Below are 22,996 nucleotides of genomic sequence, written 5' to 3' on the forward strand. Positions count from 1 at the left end.
TCATCTTTGTACAAAGCAAAAGTTGGGATGCTGCTTAAAATGCTAATAAAGACAGAATGCAATCATGTGCAAATCACTAATCCCTGTATTTAACTGAAAATAGTACACAGAAAACATTGAAACTGAGAAATGTTACGGTTTTTGGAAAAATACATGCCCATTTTGAATTTGATGGCGGCACTGTGTTGCATCACTTCTTGTTTTAAGAATACTCTTAAAGCATTTTGGAAGTCAGAAAGAAATGTTTTCAATGGGTGACAGGTCTGGACTGCTGGCAGGCCAGATAAGCACCAAGACTGTGTCTGGACGGCAGCATATGTTTCTCCAAAACCTGTATTTATTGTTCAGCATTAATGGTGCCTTCACAGATGTACAAGTCACCCATTCCATGTGCACTAATGCACCCCCATACAATCACAGATGCTGGCTTTTGATTAGTGCGCTGTTAAGAAGCTGGATAGCCCCTCTCCTCTTTAGTCCGGAGGACGCGGCCTCCATGATTTCCAAAAATTATTTCACATTGTAATTTGTCAGACCACAGGACATACTTTCACTTTGTCTCATTCCATTTTGAATGAGCTCAGGCCCAGAAAAGGCCGCGGCGGCTCAAAAAAATGAAGGGAACACGTATTCATCACATCATCACACCAAATCAATTAAACTTCTGGGACATCAATCTGTCCAGATAGGAAGCATAAGCAATTGTGAATCAGTGTTACTTGTTTTGGTGCAAATGAAAGTGACAACAGGTACACCGTTTTCAACCCCCAAAAAGGGAACGTTTTGCAGGTGTTAGCCACACACAATTGCTCTCTCCTTATCCTTCCTGACTGATTCTTCTGTAGTTTCGTGTTTTACTAGTGTCCTTGTCACTACGGACAGCACGAGGCGGTACCTGTAACCCATTTAGTTTGCACAGGCAGTCCAGCTCCTCCAGGATGGCACATCCATACATGCCGTCACAAGAAGGTTTGCTGTGTCTCCCAGTACAGTCTCAAGAGCATGGAGGAGATACCAGGAGATGGGCCGTTAAACGAGGAGAGCTGGACAGGGCCATAGAAGGGCATCAACCCAGCAGTAGGACCAATATCTACTCCTTTGTGTGAGGAGGAACAGGAGGAGCAGTGCCAGAGCCCTACAAAATGACCTCCAGCGGGCTACTAGTGTGCATGTTTGTGACCCAACTGTCAGAAAGCTCCACAGACTGTCAAGGAGCTAAATTATGCCCTGATCCAGGTCTGGGAGGAGATCCCCCAGGACACCATCCTCGGTCTCATCAGGAGCATGCCCAGACAATGTCGGGAGTGCATAAGCATGTGGGGGCCATACACACTACTGAGTCACATTATGAGTTGCCGTGATGAAATTCAGTCTGTGATTTCAATTGTTTTCTTTGATTTTCAACCGAGTGCGAAGCGGTCGGGATGAGGATTAACACATCTAAATCTGAGGCCATGGTTCTCAGCATGAAACCGAGGTAGGGAATGAGGCGTTACCCCAAGTAAAGGAGTTCAAGTATCTCAGGGTCTTGTTTGCGAGTGAGGGGACAATGGAGCGGGAGATTGGCCGGAGAATTGGAGCAGCGGGGGTGGTATTGCATTCGCTTTACCGCACCATTGTGATGAAAAGAGAACTTAGCCGGAAGGCAAAGCTCTCGATATACCGGTCAATTTTCGTTTCTATCCTCACCTATGGTCATGAAGGCTGGGTCATGACCGAAAGAACAAGATTGCGAGTACAAGTGGCTGAAATGGGTTTTCTCAGAAGGGTGGCAGGCTTCTCCCTTAGGGATAGGGTGAGAAACTCAGCCATCCGTGAGCAACTCGGAGTAGAGCCGCTGCTCCTTTGCATCGAAAGGAGCCAGCTGAGGTGGTTCGGGCATCTGGTAAGGATGCCCCCAGGACGTCTCCCTAGGGAGGTGTTCCAGGCACATCCAGCTGGGAGGAGACCTCAGGGTAGGCCCAGGACTAGGTGGAGAGATTATATTTCGACACTGGCCTGGGAACACCTCAGGATCCCCCAGTCAGAGCTGGCACATGTGGCTTGGGAAAGGGAAGTTTGGGGCCCCCTTCTGGAGCTGCTGCCCCCGCGACCCGATACCTGATAAGCGGATGAAGATGAGAGACATTGATTTTCAATGCGAGTCCAAGCCTTAATCGGTTGGTGATTTTGGTTTCCATTGACCGTTATGTCATATTGTTTACATGATTTAATGATATTATGTACATCAGATGAGATCCCCAAACTCTTTGTAATTTTACATTTTATTTGGCAATTTTACATTGAGAAACATTATTCTTAAATTGTTGCATTATTTGACCGTGCAGTCTTTCACAGTGTTGAACCCCTCCTCATACTTCTGAAAGACATATCCTCTCTGGAATTATATTTTAATACCCAATTATGTTACTGACCTGTTGCCAATTGACCTAATTAATTGTGTGATATTCCACCAGGTTTAGTTTTTTAGCATTAGACCCACTGCAGTTTGGCTACAGAGCCAACAGGTCTGTGGACGACACGGTCAACATGGCTCGCCAATTCATCATCCAGCAACTGGACTCCCCTGCAACCTACGCCAGAATCCTGTTTGTGGACTTCAGTTCCACATTCAACACCATAATTCCTGCTTTGCTCCAAGACAAGCTATCCCAGCTAGAAGTGCCAGAGTCCACATGCAGGTGGATCACAGCCTTCCTGTCCAACAGGGGGCAGCACGTGTGGTTGGGGAAGCACCTGTCTGACCCCCTGACCAATGACACCGGCTCCCCTCAATGCTGTGTCCTGTCACCGCTACTCTTCTCCCTGTACATCAACAGCTACACCTCCAGTCACCACTCCGTCAAACTCATGAAGTTTGCAGGTGACACCAACCTCATTAGACTTATTTCTGATGGAGACAAGTCCGCCTACAGGTGGGAGATGAAGCATCTGGTGCCCTGGTGCAGTCAGAACAACTTGGAGCTCAACGCCCTGAAGACAGTGGAGATGGTAATAGACTTTAAGAGAAGCCCAGCTGCCCTTTCCCCCATGGCCCTGTGTCGCTCCCCAGTCAATTCTGTGGAGGACTTTCGCATTCTGGGCACCACCATCGCCCAGGATCTCAAGTGGGAGCTGAACATCACCTTTCTTACAAAGAAAGCACAGCAGAGGATGTACTTCCAGCAGCAGTAGCTGAAAAGGGTCAACTTGACAAAGACTATGATGGTGCCTTTCTACACCGACATCATAGAGTCCATCCGGACCTCCTCTATCACAGCCTGGTACTCTGCAGCCACTGTCAAAGACAAGGGCAGGCTGCAGTGCATAATCCGCTCTGCAGAGAGGGTGATTGGCAGCAATCTGCCGTCTCTACATAACCTACAAACTTTCAGGACGTAGAGGCGAGCGGCAATGATTGGGGCTGATCCCTCTAACTATTCAGAGCTCTATCCTCGGGCAGAAGGCTAAGGTCTATCAGGACCAAAACCTCCCGCCACAAGAACAGTTTCTTTTCAATAGCAGTAGGCCTCATGAACATGCCCCGGAATGTTTTTTACTAGAGCCCCCACCCCCCCACTGTGGCACCAACAGCCAGAAAAAATTCCTTGTATAGTATGTAATGAAACTTACTTGTCAATCAACTTTTCCAGTCTTTTGTTGGCTCTGTCCCAACTTTTTTGAAACACGTTGCTTTCATCAAATTCAAAGTGGGCATATATTGTTCAAGAAAAATTTGTAAAAAAAATCAGTTTCAACATTTCTTATGTTGTCTTTGTACTATTTTCTATTGAATATAGAGATAAATGATTTGCACATTATTGAATGATTTTTATATTTTACACTGCATCACAACAGCATCCCAGCATCTAACATATATCCTCTGATTAGAAATGTTATCAAAGGATACATGTTATAAATACAAAGGATGTATGTTAGCTCTAGGTTGAAACGGGGGATTATGAATTTGTTTAAAATATATAGGGAAAAATAACCAGAACTGTGGCTGTCTAAATTCATGAATGACTGTATAGGGCTGTCTAATATCTCAAGGCATCATTTGAATATCAGGCTACGGCACATCCGTGTTTAGTAAATAAGTGATGGTCCACGGAAATGTAGAGGTCATGAATTTGTGTAAATGAGAGGCTATCTGATCATCTCTGGTGACTCATAATGCAAAAGGGATAAATGCATCTACTCATTGTACTACAGACACAAACACACATACACACCCAGGATTTTTTATAATGTGAGGACCAAAAATGTTGTACTGTACCATTAAAACAAATATTTCATGTAACCCCTAACCAGACAATCAATCCGTACCACAACCCCAAAAACTTTAAACCTAAATCAAAACCAATTAATATCTTCTAGCCCTATATTCAAACCCTAATGCCTAACCTCTAATTCTAACCCACACCGGATTTGTCTTTTTACTATATTTGTGACTATATCCCCTCATCTGCAGGTCTACTTAAACTGATCACAGTAAATACTGTATAACCCGGTTAAGAATACATACAGGTGATTCGACTGACCTGCGAACATGAGCTCGGACACATTTGGTTTGACGTGCAGACAGGTGAACAGTGGGAGAGGACACTGGGCCTCATTCACCTTTTCCTGCAGCTCACTCAGCTTTGTGTCCATTCTCTGATGAAAGCAAAGGAACAGCTGAGAGTGAGTGTCAGTTGGGTTTTCTCCATTTGATGACTGACAGAGAAAACAGAGAAATGTAATTAACCAAGCAACAACAAAAGGCAGTTGCGGTACTTCGCTCACCGCAGGGATGAGGGTCTCGCCAATAAGCATGCCGAATATATCTGTGAAGGTGACAGGCTGTCCTTTGGCCTTCTTGCTCCACAGAGCATGGATGTAATTGGTGATGTGCTGGGGCAAAAGCAGTCTCAGAGGGTTACTGCTCACACTCTTCATAAGCTCTGCGTTGATATCCTTAGGACCCTTAGCAGGGAACTCTGGGTGGGAGAACAGGGTCGACATGTACCTTGGAGGGATGGAGGGTGGGAGAGATACGCAGCAGTAAGAAAGGAAGTAGCAGAACCACAGCGAGAGCACATAAGCACACAAGTGCTTCAAAACACTGGGCAAACTTTGATGAAGAGGTTGATACACTATATGACCAAAAGTATGTGGACACACAACCATCACACCTTGTTGGACATCCTATTCCAAAACCACGGGCATTAATATGGAGTTGGCCCACACCTTGCAGCTAAAACAGCAGCCACTCTTCAGGGAGAGCTTTCCTCAATATTTTGTAGTATCTCTGTGGGAAATTGTGCCCATTCAGGCAAAAGAGCATTTGGGAGGTCAGGCACTAATGTTGGACGAGAAGGCCTGGCTCGCAATTGCCGTTCCAATTCATCCCAAAGGTGTTCAGTGGGATTGAGGTCAGGGCTCTGTGCAGGCCACTCGAATTCCTCTGCACCAACCTAATCAAGCCATGTCTTTATGGACCCTGCTTTGTGCATAGGGGCACAGTCATGATGGAACAGGAAAGGGCCTTCCCCCAACTGTTCATACAAAGTTGGAAGCACTTTATTGTCCAAAATGTCCTTGTATCCTATAGCAAGATTACCCTTCACTAGAACTAAAGGGCCTAGCCTAGATTCTGAAACGTAGCCGCAGACCATTATCACTCTTTACATTAGGTACTATGCATTCCAGTAGGTAGTGATCTCCTGGCATCTGCCACACCCATAAAGTCACTGAGCTCTTCTGTACGACCCTTTGTACTAACACCATTTGTCTATGGAGATTTCATGGCTATGTGCTGGATTTTATGCACCTGTGAGCAATGGGTGCGGCAGAAACACCGGAACTCAATAACTAGTATGGGTGTCCATATACTTTTGGCCATATAGTGTAGAAGATACTGTAGAAGAAGAGCAGTGGAAGGTAAGAAGGATGACAGAAGGTATGGTATAACCAAATTGGTTGACTGACCAGGTGGATCCAGAGAGACCAGCAATGTAAGTGGCACAGTCCAGGACCCCAGACTCATACAAGGCCTTCATTACCCCAGAGAAGCCCACCATGGCCCTAAAGCCTCCCCCTGAACCCACGATAGCTATTACCGGCACCTGTACAGAAACAGCCGCAGACATGGGAGAGAAAGAAAAGGAATAGAAACCCTGTCAAAATATAACTCAGCTACATTCATAACAGTTCAAATGTCAGTAACCCCTACTTCCTGATGTTACTTCCCTCAGTCAGTAAGCATACAGTGGTTGAGTTGCATCATTCTACTTCAATGTATTTCCTGGACCTCACTAACAGTTCATTTACTTCTCTGAAATATTGTCACAATCATATCTGCAAACAACAAATACTGTAATTCACTGTGACACAACAATAAAATACTTATTGCTAGAGAAACAGTGCACGTTGTGTGACGTTCTACTAGCCCAAGTGGAAATGCACTGTGAAAACAGCAGCCTTATGTGGTTGATGATTATCTAATCAGGATCCAAATCAGCCCTTTTCGTCTTCATTCGCATACTCCAGATATTACTTAGTTTAATGGTGTTACTTGTAGTTGACAACATATAGGGACAGAATTAAGAAAAACAATGCAACAAGTTGTCATATAATAATTTACAGTTCTAGTTCCATAATGAATTGCCCTCTTGGTAAAGATTTGAAAAAAAGCCTATACATTTTTTTAAATTATTTTCAAAAACGTGTGTCATGATTTTTGGCACCGAAACCGACAAAGTAACTGAACTAATTCTGGACCTATAATGTTTAATGCATTTGGATAACACTCCAAATGCAAGGATTATGAAACCACTCAAACATGCAGAATCACTTTGAATAAATCCTTTAGTCCTCACTGTGGCCTTACCTCTTCAGCTCATTCACAAATTTTAAACTAGGTTTATGTCATGGGACTGCAATGGCAAAATCTTGATTCTGTGATCAGTCAGCTATTTTTGTAGGTCATGAAATACGGTGTTGGATATGGCACTGGAGGAATGATTTTGATAACTTCTCAGCTCCTCCAACAATTACTTTTTTTTGCCACCTGGCACTGACAGAAAACTTCAGTTACCCTCGGCATGCTTATTGGCAAATCCATCATCCTTGTGGTGAGCAAAATACCGCAAAAGCTTTTTGTTGTTGCTTGGTTAATTTCATTTCTCTCTTTTCTCAGTCATCAAAAGGATGAAACTTAACTGACGCTTACTCTCAGCGTGTTCCTTTGTTTCCAACAGAGAACGGACACAAAGCTGAGTGAGCTGCAGGAAAAGGTGAATGAGGCCCAGTGGCCTCTCTCACTGTTCACATCTCTGCACGTCCAACCAAACAGAGTTCATGTTCGCAGGTCAGGCAAATCCTATGTATTCTCTTAACTGTGTTGTATAATATTTACTGTGGTCAATCTAAGTAAACCTGCAGAGGAGGAGGGGATATAGTCACAAATGTAGTAAAATGACAAATCTGGTTCGGAACTGGAATTAGAGGTTAGGCATCAGGGTTTAAGTATAGGGCTAGGAGTTATGGTTAGGTTTAGATTCAGGGTTAAAGTTATGTTTTTTGGGGTTGGGGTAAGGACGGATTTTATGGTTAAGGGTTACGTGAATTATTTGTTTTAATGGTACATTTTCGGTTTTCTGATATGATTTTGTGGGATGTTTTCCTTCTAAAGGCCCTGGAAACCTTGTTTGTGTACAAAGCGCCAGGAAGTAAAATAAAAAAGTTATTGTTGGACCAGCTGAGAAGTTATCCAAAGCATTCCTCCAGCGCCATACCAAACACCGTATTTCACAGTGATTTATTTTTCTACATGACCATCCTACTTTTACGGAAAATTCCCCTCTGGTGTTTGTTGCCAAAAATAGAAAAGCCCCATTTTTCCACATAGGACCCGGTCAATTTTCTCTAACTACTCAAACTTCTGTATAATGCTCTTTGGTCTTAATTTTCCCTGATCAATGGAATCACAGGTAGAGGTCAATGGTAAGATGACTTGTTATGGTATCTTTAATCTATATAAACTGGGAAATTCCAAAACACAGGGGTTGAATACTTAAGCAACATAGTTTTTAATCTTACAAAAACTTCCAATAAAAAAAAAAACAATATCATCTTACAAAAATGTATTTTGAGTTTTAGTGTTTTAAATAAAAAAAATGAGTGAAATGTCTATGTACAACACTAGAGAATTCAGGGTTCAAGGGTATGAATAAAACAAAATTGGTGATACAAAAACAATAATGGATATGATCAGGTTTGATCTGTGTGATAACACAGGCGAGAGGTGATGGATTCCAGTCACAACAGAAACTCAGATCAGATCAGAGTATGAATGCCGAACTCAGAAGTTGCCTCTTAAGTCAATTTCTCAATCTGATAGATAGTAACGAGTCGTGTGTTAATTTAGTTTGGTGTATGTGTTTATAATGTGGTTTGGTGTGTTTATAATGTGATTAGGTGTGTGTGTTTACATGTAATCTTGCATGTACACATGGGTTTGCTAATATCAGCTCTTGTCTATAAACTTGACCCCTACGCTCAGTAATACTTCTGACTAAGGCCAGTTCCTTTATCAATTTCCTTTATTATATTGCACTGCAATTTTGCATTGGTTATTCTTCTATGGCACATTGAGCCAGCAATTACCCATAAAACGTGAGGTCTAACATGTTGAACAAAACAGATGACTTAGTTGGTTGCTCTGCAAGCCAGTGTCCACAGTTCATGCTCACCTCCTGAGGGGTGCTTGGGAGGAAGCAAGGCTTCTCCATGTCCAGCAGCTTCTTGATGCCCAGCATTACCCTCTCTCTGCGAGCCTGTCTGAACAGTTTCTCCTTGTCACACAGTGCCAGGCTGAATCGCAGATCCATGTTCGTACTGTACGGAGACCCAGAGATAAGAGAAGGTTATAAAGCTACAAAGGCCTGGAAATTATTATTGTTAAATTTGATTATGTATACATTATATTATTATTATAATTCTACAGCCACAGAAAATATCAAACCCATAAGCTAAGAAGATCAAAACAACTTGCTTACAATCGCCAGTCTTACAATCATATGGTTAATTGGATAGTCCTGCTACCTCTGTCTGCTATGGTGTGGCTATATTTCCTCTACTGGTCCCAAGTACATTTCATAATGACCTTTACACTGTACCAAGACATTTAATTCAAATCTACAAGCCTACCCCTTCTTTAAATCCTTAAATAATACATTTTAAAGAATTGGGGATTGCAAAGCAAGAGTTATTTTTTTATGAAGTAAAACCCAAAGTGCCAATTTTTTCATCTTAAACATCCTACTTACAGTTATTATTTAGAATGCTTTCACTGTTAAGATAGAAACAATTCAAACTCTGAATCATGCCAAGAGGTCCAGTTTAAAATTCCTTCCCTGTAATCTCATCTCTCCATCCAACTTTTTCAAAACTGTGTTCCCTGCACCATACAACCCATGTGAAATACCTGGCCTATGACATTTGGAACTGTCAATCAGCTGTCAAATAGGCTGAGTTCATCGTAGCATATGCGGTCCTTCAAGCCCTAACAGAGACATGGAACACCCAATAAAATACTGCTACTCCAGCTGCTCTCCTCATAGGTTTTCCCATGGTCCAAAATAATCTTATGGTTGTAGCACAGGTTTACGCATCGCTCCAGAGCATTATGAATCTCTCTTCTCCCTTGCTCACCTGTCTTTCCTCATTGAATTCCATGCTGTCAATGCAAGTTGCCCATTCAAGCTTAACATTGTGATCTACTGTATCATCCACCAGGTGGAATTCCTCAATGACACCTCGATAAGCTTGATTGGCTAATAACTTTCTTTCCACTGCTTTATTTCTACTCCTTACATCTTCGGACCTCATGCTAGCCCATTCCCTTCACATTTACAAAGGTAATCAATGTGCTTGACCTCATCTTTACTAGGTGCTGTCCGTCGACTAATCTCACTCCAACCCCTATCCAGGTCTATCATCACTACTTTTTTCTTCTTCTTTCAACGTCTCTCGCTCCCATTCAACCCTACCCTTTCAGCCACAACTCAGATGGTCATTTTGCTGATGGCACAATATTTGTCGACTAGGTGTGCCGTAAGTTACTATAAGTCAACAGAAGGGCAGCATTCCAAGGGGAAAACTGAAGAAAATGTATCAGATGGCTGATCATCCTTTCACTCCATCCTCTCTACCTTCCCTTTTCTTGCCACTCACTACTGGTCTCCCAGGGCTTGGTCCTAGGCCCTCCTATTTTCAACCCCACATTACTTGGTTCTGTTATCTACTCACATGGTCTCCAATATCATTGCTATGGGGATGTCAGTGAACCATTTTCCTTCTACCATTTCTTCTGACACCCAGATGGCGACACACATCTGTGTGCCTGGCTGACTTCTCAGCTTGGATGTCGGCCCACCATTCAAAGTTAACCTAAACATGACAGAGCTGCTGTTTCTCTGTGGGAAGGTCCGTCTCTTCTAAGCCCTGTCTATCATGGCAGACAACTCCACCGGGGCACCCTCACAGGGTGCGAAGATAGTTTGAGCTCTTTGTTCAGCTTCCTTTCTCCTATGGGAGGGCCGCTCTCACACACCCCCGTCAAAACTCACGTCTTGCACCCCAATGGGGGAACAAGCATCCCTCTAAACTAGGACAAAGTCCTTACCTATTTTCAGAAAACATGAGAAACTCTTCCTTTTTAAAGAATAGCCAATAACTTATATCTTTGACTTCAGTGACTCAGTCTAATGGATTTAAATTAACCCATGTATAAAAACCATACTACACACCTTAAAATTAAATGCTGAATTACAAATACAAAAGCTAAATATCATAACTGTATAACAGTCTCCATCCACTTATGGCAATCCAATTTTTGCTAAGGTGTAACCAAGCAATTTCAAGATCACACAAGTCAATTAGCCTTCACCTGTGCTAATTTGTAGTGATTAACATTATTTCAGGAGACAGTCAGCAGTTTCTGTATGCTCCTATTGTTGGACAATTAATTTAAGAAAACGCTCAAATATGAGCCAAAGGAGATTTCAAAATAATTTAAGAACAGAATTGTGGAAAGACACAGATCAGGGATGATTATAAAAATTATTCGTAGGCCTTTTGTAGGCAATATCCCTGGGGTTGGAACACGGTCAAGAAGATTAACTTTTATTTGATCAGGTAAGTTGATTTTGAGACAATTGCAAGACAACACAAATACAATCAAAACACTATGTTCAATAGAAAAGGCAAGAGAACAATCAATTATAAAAAATGTACAGATGGAAAAGGTGCATACAATGTGAGGAGATAAATATGCATGTAAAACTATGATGCAAGGGTGGGGACCAAATGATATATACCAAATAGATGAAAAGGGTAAATAGCAGGTGTAGTTTAGTAGGTCAGATGCTTATTCCAATTAAGTGGCCTAAATTCAGTACAAAATGGGTGGCATGACTTGAAGATCGCTGTATTTTGCTCTATCCAGGAATTTCAGCTTGAACAGTTCAGTAAAAAAAAAGAATAGTCCAGTATTGACAAATCTATGCAAAATGGTATGCAAAGTTGGTCTGGACCCATCCCTACAGACACTGCTGTACTTATGTTAAGTTGGTATAGACCTATCCATACAGAAACGGCTATATTTTTGCCAATACTGCTGCCACCAAGTACTTACTCGGGGGGTGTAGATCCAATTATGAAATTGAAATGTTGTATTTTTCTATACATAATACTATTTACCAATTAAAAATCCTCCTAGACAAAGACAAAATGTAAAAAATTTGAAAGAACTGTATATATAGCATATTAATACTCCCTTTGACTAGCTTTGGAAATGTTAAGGTAGCATATGTAAACCAAGCAGGACTCCGACAGGGAGACAGACAGGCAGGAAGACAGGCAGAAAGACAGGCAAGCAACAGATACACAAGTACAGCGTGTTAGTTGTAAGATACATACCACACCTCCAGAGCCATCTCTAAGTACACATTGGTAGCCTGTCAAAACCCCAAAAATGAACTGGTTATTGTAAAAAAAAAACATTGATTCATATGATCAAATAAAACAAGAAATGCATCCATCAATCGCAAACTGGAATTCAGAACAATATTCACAAGGAAAGTAAACGGGATGACAGGATAATATTCTCAAGAAAAGGGGAGAAAATATCAAATCGGCATTTCTTTGGTTGTCTCTGGGGCAACTGTATATGCAGGTCACCTCAAAGGTGGGGTTTTCAAAATGGGGGAGGTACTAGTTTTGCAGATTCTCAGGTGCTTGTTGCTAGCTAGTCTTTTTAAGATTGCACAACAATGACTACTTCTGATGATTCCTCATTACAAGAAGAAGCTATGAATTCTGCCATTGTATTTTGCTTACAACCAGTAAATGCAGTTATCTACCAGTGGAATACGTATGCGTCGTAGGACAAAATGCAAAAAAATTGCAGCTTAGCAATCTATAAAAATATTATTTGACCATACATTACAGGGTGACACAGCGTTTCATTTACACTTTATGCCACTGGTTACTTTGTCTACTGAACTTCATACGACACCTCATGGTATCAAGTATGCATGAGGTCAGTCTCTACAGGGGCGCAAGCAATGACATAATTGAATTGGCCCTGCCTCTTGTGGCTATTGGTTTTAATGATGGCATTAGATTATTCTGTGCTGGTAGGCCAGCCTTTTCTTTTTGTGAGTGGATGCCCAAAGCTCAGGCCAGTTTGATTAATTAAAGATTTCTTTAAAAAGCATTGATTCTCTTACATTAGTGCTAGATGTGATGTACAGTAAATGTGTGTGGCTATGGGTCGGGATTTTCTTTATTATTCAGTTTGATACAATGTTTTGGGTTCTCTTCCCCACAGAAGGCCTAGGTCCAACAGCCATGGTTCTCCACTGGATGTAGAGGGGTACAATGAGGAGGAGCAAATAAAAACTGTAAGATAAGGGGTGAGAGTCTTTCAGACAAAATAATAGAAAGGGAAAACTTACTCTGATGAGAAACCATTACTTAATAGACAATTAGTCAGGTGAGAGCTAAAGTATTTCAGGCTCATTCTTCCCTTCAGAATACTGTTGCTACTAAAGATAAGAGTAAAAGTATAAAGGTCTTACTTTGCCGATAAGGAAACCCACTGTCACCGTCTGTCCGGTTTTCAACATCTTGGAGATGTTATACGATGTAGTTCCAAGTTTCTCGTCCATCACGTAATTGGCATCCATTAAAATTATCTGATTGGGCACAGCACCAACCAAGAAGCTTCAGGCATCAGTTTCAACATAACATTGACCTAACTGGCAGTTCAACTGATTTGACTTAACATGTGTTGAACTGACACCGTTCGATCCCTCACCTCCAGAACATTCTCCTGGTTTGGATCCAGTATGAAGTTGAAGGTCTCGTTCCATTCTGGGTTGATGTTGTTATCTATGTGCCGCGTTCGTTTTCTGCTCTCAGGGGCGGTGGGGATGAACAACTCCACATAGGGGTCTGGAGTGTCCACTGTAGACCAAAACAAATGTTTGCTACATAAAGTACATACACTACCGTTAAATAATTTGGGGTCACTTAGAAATGTACTGTTTCCCATGAGTCTGAATTGGAAATATAGGAACATTATTAGAAAATAGTCATTGAAAAGGTTAGAAATAATGTTTTTTAATTGAAATAATAACTGAAGAATTATCCATTTGCAGCAATTACAACCTTGCAAACCTTTAGCATTCTAGTCGTCAATTTGCTGAGGGAATCTGAGGAGATTTCACCCCATGCTTCCTGAAACACCTCCGACAAGTTGGATTGGCTTGATGGGCCCTTCCTAAGTACCATATGGTCAAGCTGCTCCCACAACAGCTCAATAGGGCGGAGATCCGGTGACTGTACTGGCCACTCCATTATAGACAAAATACCAGCTGACTGCTTCTTTCCTAAATAGTTCTTGCATAGTTTGGAGTTGCGATTTCAAACGCAATTAGCGTTTCAAAAAGATAAACTTGGATTAGCAAACACCCTGCTATTGGAACAGAGGAGTGTTGGTTGCTGATAACGTTTCTCTGTACTCATAGGTAGATAGTCCATTATAAATCTGACAATGTTTACATTGACTTTCTGATAAATTTGATGTCATTTTAATGGACAAAAGGTTAGCTTTTCTTTCTAAAGCAAAATGGAAAATCATAAATGTGGAAATAATTGTGTATCACAACTACACAGGTCTCAAAACTGGAAGTGTCCTGGATAAATTATGGCAATTCTAGCAGGTGATCCTCCTTAACTAGGTTATTCATATATCTTTGGTACATTGAGGTGCCTACTGGATATAAATTGCCACTCAACAGGGTTTGAGAACAACAAAACAGAATATTCTGCTTCCTGTACCATTAATGTTGAAGACCATATACTTGTCTGAGGATGTCAAACTAAATAATCCTCAAACATAGACATTCCCAAAGTTACATTTCCTGCATCCTTGACATTTTGCTGTTACTACAGTCTGCAGTATTATCAAGCTTGTGGCCAATGGACTTGTGGTAAGGAAAATACACTGATGTCATTGAATGTTGGTTAAAAAAAAGCATCCCTCAAACATTGCAGAACCGGCGTATTTTTGCAGCTGAAGTGTGGGCCAAGTCACCAGTAGAGAAGGCCAGACCAGAAGGTTTACTGATGATTCCAAGAACCACTTTAAATGCAATTATCTTTGCCAAAGTATGTGTAACCAAAAATTAGGTGTTGGGCACCAATACTTTCATGCATGCCATTTATGTTCATTTTCTGGATTAGAAGAATAACCTTCAGTTTCAGTAGGACACGTTTTGCAATTTGGAGATACATTACCGACAATGTGTGGAAACTAAAATTCATTCTCATGAAAAATAATTGCCCACAACAGTACATTTGAAGTAAGCACTTAACAACATTGTTATAAAAAAAAGTCAGAAGAGCATGTTAATGTAAAGTGTTTGAATATTCTAGTCATGAGTATTTGGCTGGATTCAATTCCATACAACATACATTCTGCTTTTATATATAAGAATATGACCACTCTTTAATGTGTTTCATGTTGGAGGTTGTGAGATATAACATGTCAACTAGGTCTATGGAAAATAACAGGTGTTGTCAGACTCACACAAGTCACCTAGCGCTCCCTTAGTGACATTGCTAGCTCGCGTCACCGTCACTCTGAATTTGTGAGAGAACTGCTGCTCCACCTGCAAACAAACATCAAGACAAACACAGCCTGTGAGTCCATTCACACATCTGAAGACATGTTCGAATCACACTAACTACAACATCGGCCTAGAACTACTTAGAGACAGAGTTTAGAGTTTGGGGCATACTATACTATACAAGCCAACACTTTGGAGTTCTAAGTAAAACATACAGTATTTTAAACACAAAAGACAATGTAATTTGTATACTTACAATAATGTACTGGTAGGGATCAATGGAAGACATGTTTGGCTAATGGAAGAGTTGGTGCAAGCCTCTCTCCAATCTCCAGATATGTCCTTGCACTCACAAAGATCCTCCACAGATTGTGGGTTGCATCAATAGACTAGAGGCACACAGATGATCATCCTGTTTAAGCATGGTTGGAAAATAAAGCTATAATATATGGTAAGTCCTGGCAGACAAAGCAAAACCATAGCTTTGACAGAAGTCCAAAAATATATTGCTGGTGCTTGAAATAACTTTAACTGCTTAACTATAGCTATAGCATTGAGTAGAGGACCGGGGAGATGGGAAGTGTGCTAAAGCCACAGGACTGAGATAGGCCTCTGTGTGTGCGTGAGAATGAGAGGGTGTGTGAAGTGTAATTCACAGTGAAATGAATGATGCGAAAACAGTCTCATAATTGTGTGTGTGTTTGTGTACTGTATTACTGTAAATGACAAGCTCAGTGGGGCTCTAATGCTCTCCTTAGTCATTCAACAAAGCGTAGCATTTCTGTGCCCGTAGTGGCGTGTGTTTGCAGTGCCGGTCACGTAGTTTGGACAGTTGGTCCAAGTCCTGAATGAGCTAGTGCATGCTACGGCATGGTGACCTTCATGTGCACTGTTTCTGAATGATCCAAAAGCAACAAGAGCTGAGTAGGTTGGACAGCAACACAGGTCCAGAAGGAGCTTGACATTTTGCCATCACTGAGTGGGCGTCTGGTTTTATAGCTGCCAGGGAAATTAAGGAAAGCCATGCCAATGTGCTTAATAATTGGAGGCATTGTTATTGGATAAATGGACTCAAATAAGAATAATGGTTATTCAACGATCATTGACATTCATATACATTTCAAGTCCCAGTGTAGTATTAATACTTCATAGTTTAACATTTCTAATACATCAGTGTGAGGTAATAAAGTTTCATTCACATCCCTAAGCCTCCTTTAGCAGGTAAAATGTGTCTAATCATGCTGGCTTAACAATCAGATATAAATGTACATATAGACAATAACATGGCGAAAAGTAATTGGCCTATTATAGTAAGACCACATTTACAAATCCCACCTGAACAGGCTGAAATTCAATGCGGTAATATCACTTCAAATTTAGATGCACCGACAAGTAGATTTTACATTATTAAGAGAAAAACACTTTAGACATGGCAAGATACAGCAATGTAATAAAAATAGTAGGCCTACTTCAGTTGATAAAAGTGTTAGGCCTGTAACAATGGTTGATGTAATTATTAAGGATAACGTAACTATTAAGGATAACATACCTTTTAGTTTTATTTAATAAACCAAATGGTTCAAGACCTTATGTAGAAATGTTGTAGAGACTTGTTAAAATAATAACTCTGTTACCTTTGTGATGAATAATGTTATAATTTGACCTGATCACCAAATAACATACAGTATAAGATGCACATACAGTGAGGGACATTGTTTTTTATCCCTTGCTGATTTTGTACATTTGCCCACTGACAAAGAAATGATCAGTCTATAATTTTAATGGTAGGTTTATTTGAACAGTGAGAAACAGAATAACAACAAAAACATCCAGAAAAAATGCATGTCAAAAATGTTAAATTGATTAGCAATGAGTGAAATAAGTATTTGATCCCGTCTCAATCAGAAAGACTTCTGGCTCCCAGGTGTCTTTTATACAGGTAACGAGCTGAGATTAGGAGCTCACTTAAGCTTGTTACCTGTATAAAAGACACCTGTCCACAGAAGTAATCAATCAGATTCCAAACTCTCCACCATGGCAAAGACCATAGAGCTGTCCAAGGATGTCAGGGACAAGATTGTAGACCTACACAAGGCTGGAATGGGCTACAAGACCATCGCCAGGCAGCTTGGTGAGAAGGTGACAACAGTAGGTGCGATTATTTGCAAATGGAAGAAACACAAAAAGAACGGTCAACCTCCCTTGGTCTGAGGCTCCATGCAAGATTTCACCTCATGGAGTTGCAATGATCTTGAGAATGGTAACAAATCAGCCCAGAAATACACGGGAGGATCTTGTCAATGATCTCAAGGCAGCTGGGACCATAGTCACCAAGAAAACAATTGGTAATACACTACGCCGTGAAGGACTGAAATCCTGCAGAGCCCGCAAGGTCCCCCTGCTCAAGAATGCATATGCACAGGCCCGTCTGGAGTATGCTAATGAACATCTGAATGATTCAGAGGAGAACTGGGTGAAAGTGTTGTGGTCAGATGAGAGCTCTTTGGCATCAACCCCATCCCCACCGTCAAAAATGGAGGTGGAAACTTTATGCTTTGGGGGTGTTTTTTCTGCTAAGGGACAGGACAACTTCACCAAATCAAAGGGACGATGGACAGGGCCATGTACCATCAGATCTTGTGTGAGAACCTCCTTCCCTCAGCCAGGGTATTGAAAATGGTTCGTGGATGGGTATTCCAGCATGACAATGATCCAAAACACATGACCAAGGCAACAAAGGAGTTGCTCAAGAAGAAGCACATTAAGGTCCTGGAGTGGCCTAGCCAGTCTCCAGACCTTAATCCCATAGAAAATGTGTGGAGGGAGCTGAAGGTTTGAGTTGCCTAACGTCAACCTGGAAACCTTAATAACTTGGAGGAAAATCCGCAAAGAGGAGTGGGACAAAATCCCTCCTGAGATGTATGCAAACCTGGTGGCCAACTACAAGAAACTCTGACCTCTGTGATTGCCAACAAAGGTTTTGCCACCAAGTACTAAGTCACGTTTTGCAGAGGGGTTGAATACTTATTTCACTCATTAAAATGAAAATCAATTTAACATTAGTTTTTCTGGATTTTGTTGTTGTTATTCTGTCTAAACCTAAAAGTAACACCAATTTTAACACAATGCCCAATTGTGTTAAAATTTTGAGTAAAATCTAAGGGTCTGCTGCCTACACCTCCAGCTGTGGCAATGGGTTGGATTCTTGGGCTGACTTTGTTCTCTGTATGAATCAACAAATGTGCACTTGATGCCGGTGATTCCTTTATTCATCTTTATCCAGACAACACAGTTTCATATACATTGGGTTGAACGCTGTGCTGACCACCCTTCAAAAGGATACAACTCATTGCAAAAAAGATATACTTTTTGATGAAAAATATGCAGACATGCTAATCCACGCTTTTGTTACTTCAAGATTAGACAATTGCAATGCTCTTCTTTCAGGCTAACCTGATAAGACACTATTTAAAGTCATTAATGCTAAACGTTGCTGTTAGAATTTTAAAAAAGTGATCACATTACTCCAGTACTAGCCTCTCTACACTGCCTGCCTGTTACATCAACCTACAAAGCATGATATGGACTTACTCCTACATATGTCTCTGAATTGGCCCTGCCATTCATACCTATATGGTCACAAGGCGCATTCCTCGTTACCGTACTAAGAATTTCTAAACAAATAGCTGGAGGATAGGGTTTTTACCCATAGAACTCCATTATTGTAGAATGATCTGAATGATTAATATAAGAGACCACCGTCTGATTTTTCAGAAGACTCATCCCTTAAGTAGGGGTCAATGATTAACTGTAGTCTAGGCTAGGGTTTAAACATTTCACTGGAAGGATTGCCCTCTAGCCCAAAACCAGACTGACCACCCCTCATACTGGCTCGTCTCTAGATTTCTTCACATGTTCTGACCCTAATAGGGACATTTTCCTAGCCACTCTGCATCAATTCCTTTTTGTTGCTTCCTCTTTGGGGTTTTATGCTGGGTATCTGAATAAGCACTTTATGTTATGTCGTAAAAACATGTCTTACATGGAAAATATATACATTAACCATTCAACATTTGTATTAATGGGTACATTTATTATATTAAAAGGGAAGTTCAGCTATGTTCACATGTGGCTTTATTTTCACTTTCTGTGCTTTGTTTATTAACATGGAAACACTCCAAACACACACACATCAATATCTAATTCTGGATAATGTCTCTGAACAACAGTTTCGGTTGGAATTGCACAACAAAAAAATCCATATTTGTTCTCTTGTTGTTGTATAAACATTGTCTTTAAAACAAGTATTTGTGGCACAGTGGAGTAAAACTATAGAGCAGAGATATCATCCACAAAAAGATGTCGTAATATTACTTTGTTTTGAGTGTTTAATAACATATTTTATAATACATTGTAGACATCCGCAGCACCAGTGATATCACAATTTTATCGGCAACAAAACAACTCAGTTAAAAACAAGGCTGCATTTAAATATGTATGAACGTTCCCTTTAACCTGCTGCATTAGTCTCGCTACAATTGGTTTGGTGCCAGAAATCCCCTTCATATTCCAAATATCTTTAATAGGTATCATTTTATGAATTCCATAAATTGAAAAGACAGTCCATCACGATTTAAACAACCTTTTTAAAACAAACGTTGCCTCTTCCGTTTTTATTGTAGGAAAACAATTATAATGTTTAAGGCAAGTTATGATTGAATAGTTATCTAATGAAGTAAAGGCAAAGGCATTGTACTTTACTTCCACGTAAAGATCTGCCAAAAACCCACGAAACACCAGTGCGCAAAGCAGTCACCGTTTGAATTTGTAGGGCCTATGGTCATTGCCATCATACAGGGCTTAAAGTGTTTGTATTGTAACAAACATGCAGCGTTGAGGAATAACATTGTCTACATACACTTGAGTGCAGTTATAGCAGTATCAACTCATTATTCTTGAAAATATGTAATTCCACGTAGAGGTATGGTTCCACTGTATGCGATGAGCAGGAGGTGTGCTAAACGTAACCCACATTCAGCGGTAATTTAGGAAGTCTGAACCTTTGGGGGGTGGGACACATCAAAATGTCAAACGTGGCGCAATTGTTAACATCTTACTTATCATGATGTTAGACTATGCAATACGAATCGAAGAAATGTCCAGTTAACCAATGAACCAACCTCCAGATGTTTCAAATATAGCAAATGAGTTCCACAAGCGCGCCGGTGCTTTCGTTCTGGTTGCTGTATAGCACCACAACGACTTTAGTACTTAGGTATGGTAATTTAAAAACTTTCAAAATAAAGCCTGCATTTCCAAAGAATATGCTGTGTTTATAATTCATAAGATACTGCAATTAATCAATGTCCTTTTTTAGTGGTTATATCCAGTACAAGAAGGATTTTTTAAAACAATGAAAAAACCTGTATAAGATAAAGACTATATTAAAAAGAATAACTGTATGACCTATATCGAAAATAACAAGGTAGATTTTTTCTTTGCCTAATGATGTTAAATAGGGTAGTGGTTAGAGACGCGGACTACCATATAGTCAACCGGGGTTCGGTTGACAAAACAAATTAGGCATTAGGATTTGTTCAGGATAGAGAACATTATAGCAAGCCTGAAGCAGGATCTGATTTACGGGGGGATTGGGAGGTTTGACTCCCCTAATTAAGACTTGGGCCCCCCCAAAAGAGGTAAAAACAACAGGTTGGAGGGGTCAAAACATTTATATATTGTTCTTAGCAGTAATCATTATAATATATATACCATATGTCTGGAAGAATCTTGTAATCTTTTGGACACCCCTAAAGTGATATATAATTTCTTAACCTTGACGTTATGGAAATTTTGAACTAAGGTACATTTGGGAAATGTCTGTCTTTCCATTGGCTGATATGTAAATCTTTTTTTAGACACACGTCTGTATAATATCAGAGGATTATTAGGTACTTTGACCATGTTCTCCTGCCTAGACAAAGAAGGGTGTCAGTCCTTTTGTTCCTTAGGAATGTGGCCCTTGGGGGGAGGTAGGAGCAGTTGGCCCCTTTAAGTAAACACAACAGTAAACATTTATGGCAGGAAGGATAAGGTGGGGGGACAGCCCGCCCTTTGGGTATAAACCTATGTGACACAAGACAGATGGGCAGCAACTTACCACAACCCCTTTCCTCTATAAAATACGAACTGTTCATGTATTAAGTTAGAGACTCCTCGATGAGTATGTTTGTAAGCGTTTGACGGGTCTCTCTATTTGCAAATAATTAAACTTAATTATGCCAAGAGAATTTTGTCTCTGTACTTCCTCCTTTAAGAGTACTGATCGATGAAATTGCCATCACAACGTTAGTCTCGTCTGCCTGCCTCACTCAACCTCACTCCCAACGTCGCAGTGGCTTTTTTTAATGAAACCCCATCCTACTATAACAGGTAAACCGGAACTATGAAGACATTCACACATTCAATATAAGGTTGGTGATACACAGAAATGTTTACTATACGGCAGAGAAAATTACACACAGTAGCCTATTATACTGCCATAGGAGACAACATTTCTGTGGTATTGTCATTGCATTAGGTTACTTTGAAGATTTAAACATTACCCTAGCTACTACTTAAAGATATAGACCACCCAAAAACTCTGCTAAATTCGCCAACTGTTTTCTTACTTTAAAAATAGTCTAATAGTCAGGCAATGTCCTACATACTGTATGGTAGTAACACATCTGCCTACCTCTTTGGCATGTTAATAGTATCTTTGGTTCTGGTATTGTGTGGGTCTGTGTTTGAGCAGAAACCATGGTCTGCTGCTGTAATGTGTGTGGGTCTGACTTGCTTTTTAGTTTTGCACTAGAATACTTTGTTGGTGTACCCTGACTACAGAGGTTGTCATGTGGTTCGTGCCCCATGAGCTGGTGTAATGGATTGAAATTATCATCATCTACAGAATGCAGACATTAGGTTAATAGGCAATATACTGTAAGAATAGTAAGACTTCAGTTTCACAGAAACATGTGCCTGTGTTGCACTGGGTTCCCAGTAACACCCTGGTGGAAAGTTGACTCCTGACGATTGTCATCGTATAATTCGTACTCTGGCCTAAGTAAAACAGTTTCTGGTTTATATTGCAATGTAAACCAACATATTGCTCTTGATTTCGATTTACATAGTGTAGTTAGATTAGATTACATTTTGTCATTAAAACAGTCTGAGCACAGTACAACGAAATGCAGTTAGCATCTAACCAGAGGTGCAAAAGAACAAGAGGGCAGGAAATGTACAAGTCTTGTTTTTGTTGGGTGAAACAAGGCAATTCGGTAAAATAACATCTGTACGAACAGTATAATTGCTTTAATGTGTCTGTGCCCCAAATATCCAGCAGCACTTCATACTCTGCTCATTCCATTATTCCAGTGCAATACACCCATCATTGATGACTGTAGAAAAAATCGATCAGATAGAGTGACTAGTCTGGCTATCAAAAAACAGACTGTCCATTTCACTGTCTTGTTCATTCACATAATTCAAAAACCTCTCCCATCTCTTCTATTTTGTCCCCACCCTTTTCTCACATTCTTCTAACGTCTCTCCTACTTCCGCTCATCTCATCACTTGAGACTCCATCCATTCCATTTTCCAGTTCTTCAAGAAATACAGAAACTCAGCTTGATGACTGGGTGTGGTAAGAAAGGGTTTGTCCTCACACATACATTGTATTCCATTGGAGGCCAAATGAAATGTGCCTGAGTAAAAGAGCATCAGTCACGCATGAAATGATATCATATTCAGTCTAAACATTATCAATTCCAAATCCCCTTTTACCTCAGTAC

At 40.6% G+C, this 22,996-nt stretch overlaps 1 protein-coding gene across 1 annotated transcript in view; it reads right to left on the reverse strand.

Moving 5' to 3' along the window:
- Positions 1–22,996, reverse strand: part of pla2g4ab (phospholipase A2, group IVAb (cytosolic, calcium-dependent)) — a 50,350-nt gene that overhangs the window by 13,911 nt on the left and 13,443 nt on the right. Inside the window, exons 2-10 of the mRNA XM_013135127.4 lie at positions 15,421–15,553; positions 15,125–15,206; positions 13,349–13,497; positions 13,110–13,226; positions 11,947–11,984; positions 8,718–8,862; positions 5,953–6,089; positions 4,768–4,990; positions 4,524–4,638 (exon numbers count right to left, since the gene is read on the reverse strand). Of these exons, the coding sequence (XP_012990581.3) occupies positions 4,524–4,638; positions 4,768–4,990; positions 5,953–6,089; positions 8,718–8,862; positions 11,947–11,984; positions 13,110–13,226; positions 13,349–13,497; positions 15,125–15,206; positions 15,421–15,453 (1,039 nt within the window). The 5' untranslated portion in view covers positions 15,454–15,553. The remainder of the gene's footprint in view (positions 1–4,523; positions 4,639–4,767; positions 4,991–5,952; positions 6,090–8,717; positions 8,863–11,946; positions 11,985–13,109; positions 13,227–13,348; positions 13,498–15,124; positions 15,207–15,420; positions 15,554–22,996) is intronic.

This window comes from Esox lucius, chromosome 8 (assembly GCF_011004845.1).
Source record: "Esox lucius isolate fEsoLuc1 chromosome 8, fEsoLuc1.pri, whole genome shotgun sequence".
Classification (NCBI taxonomy): Eukaryota; Metazoa; Chordata; class Actinopteri; order Esociformes; family Esocidae; genus Esox; species Esox lucius.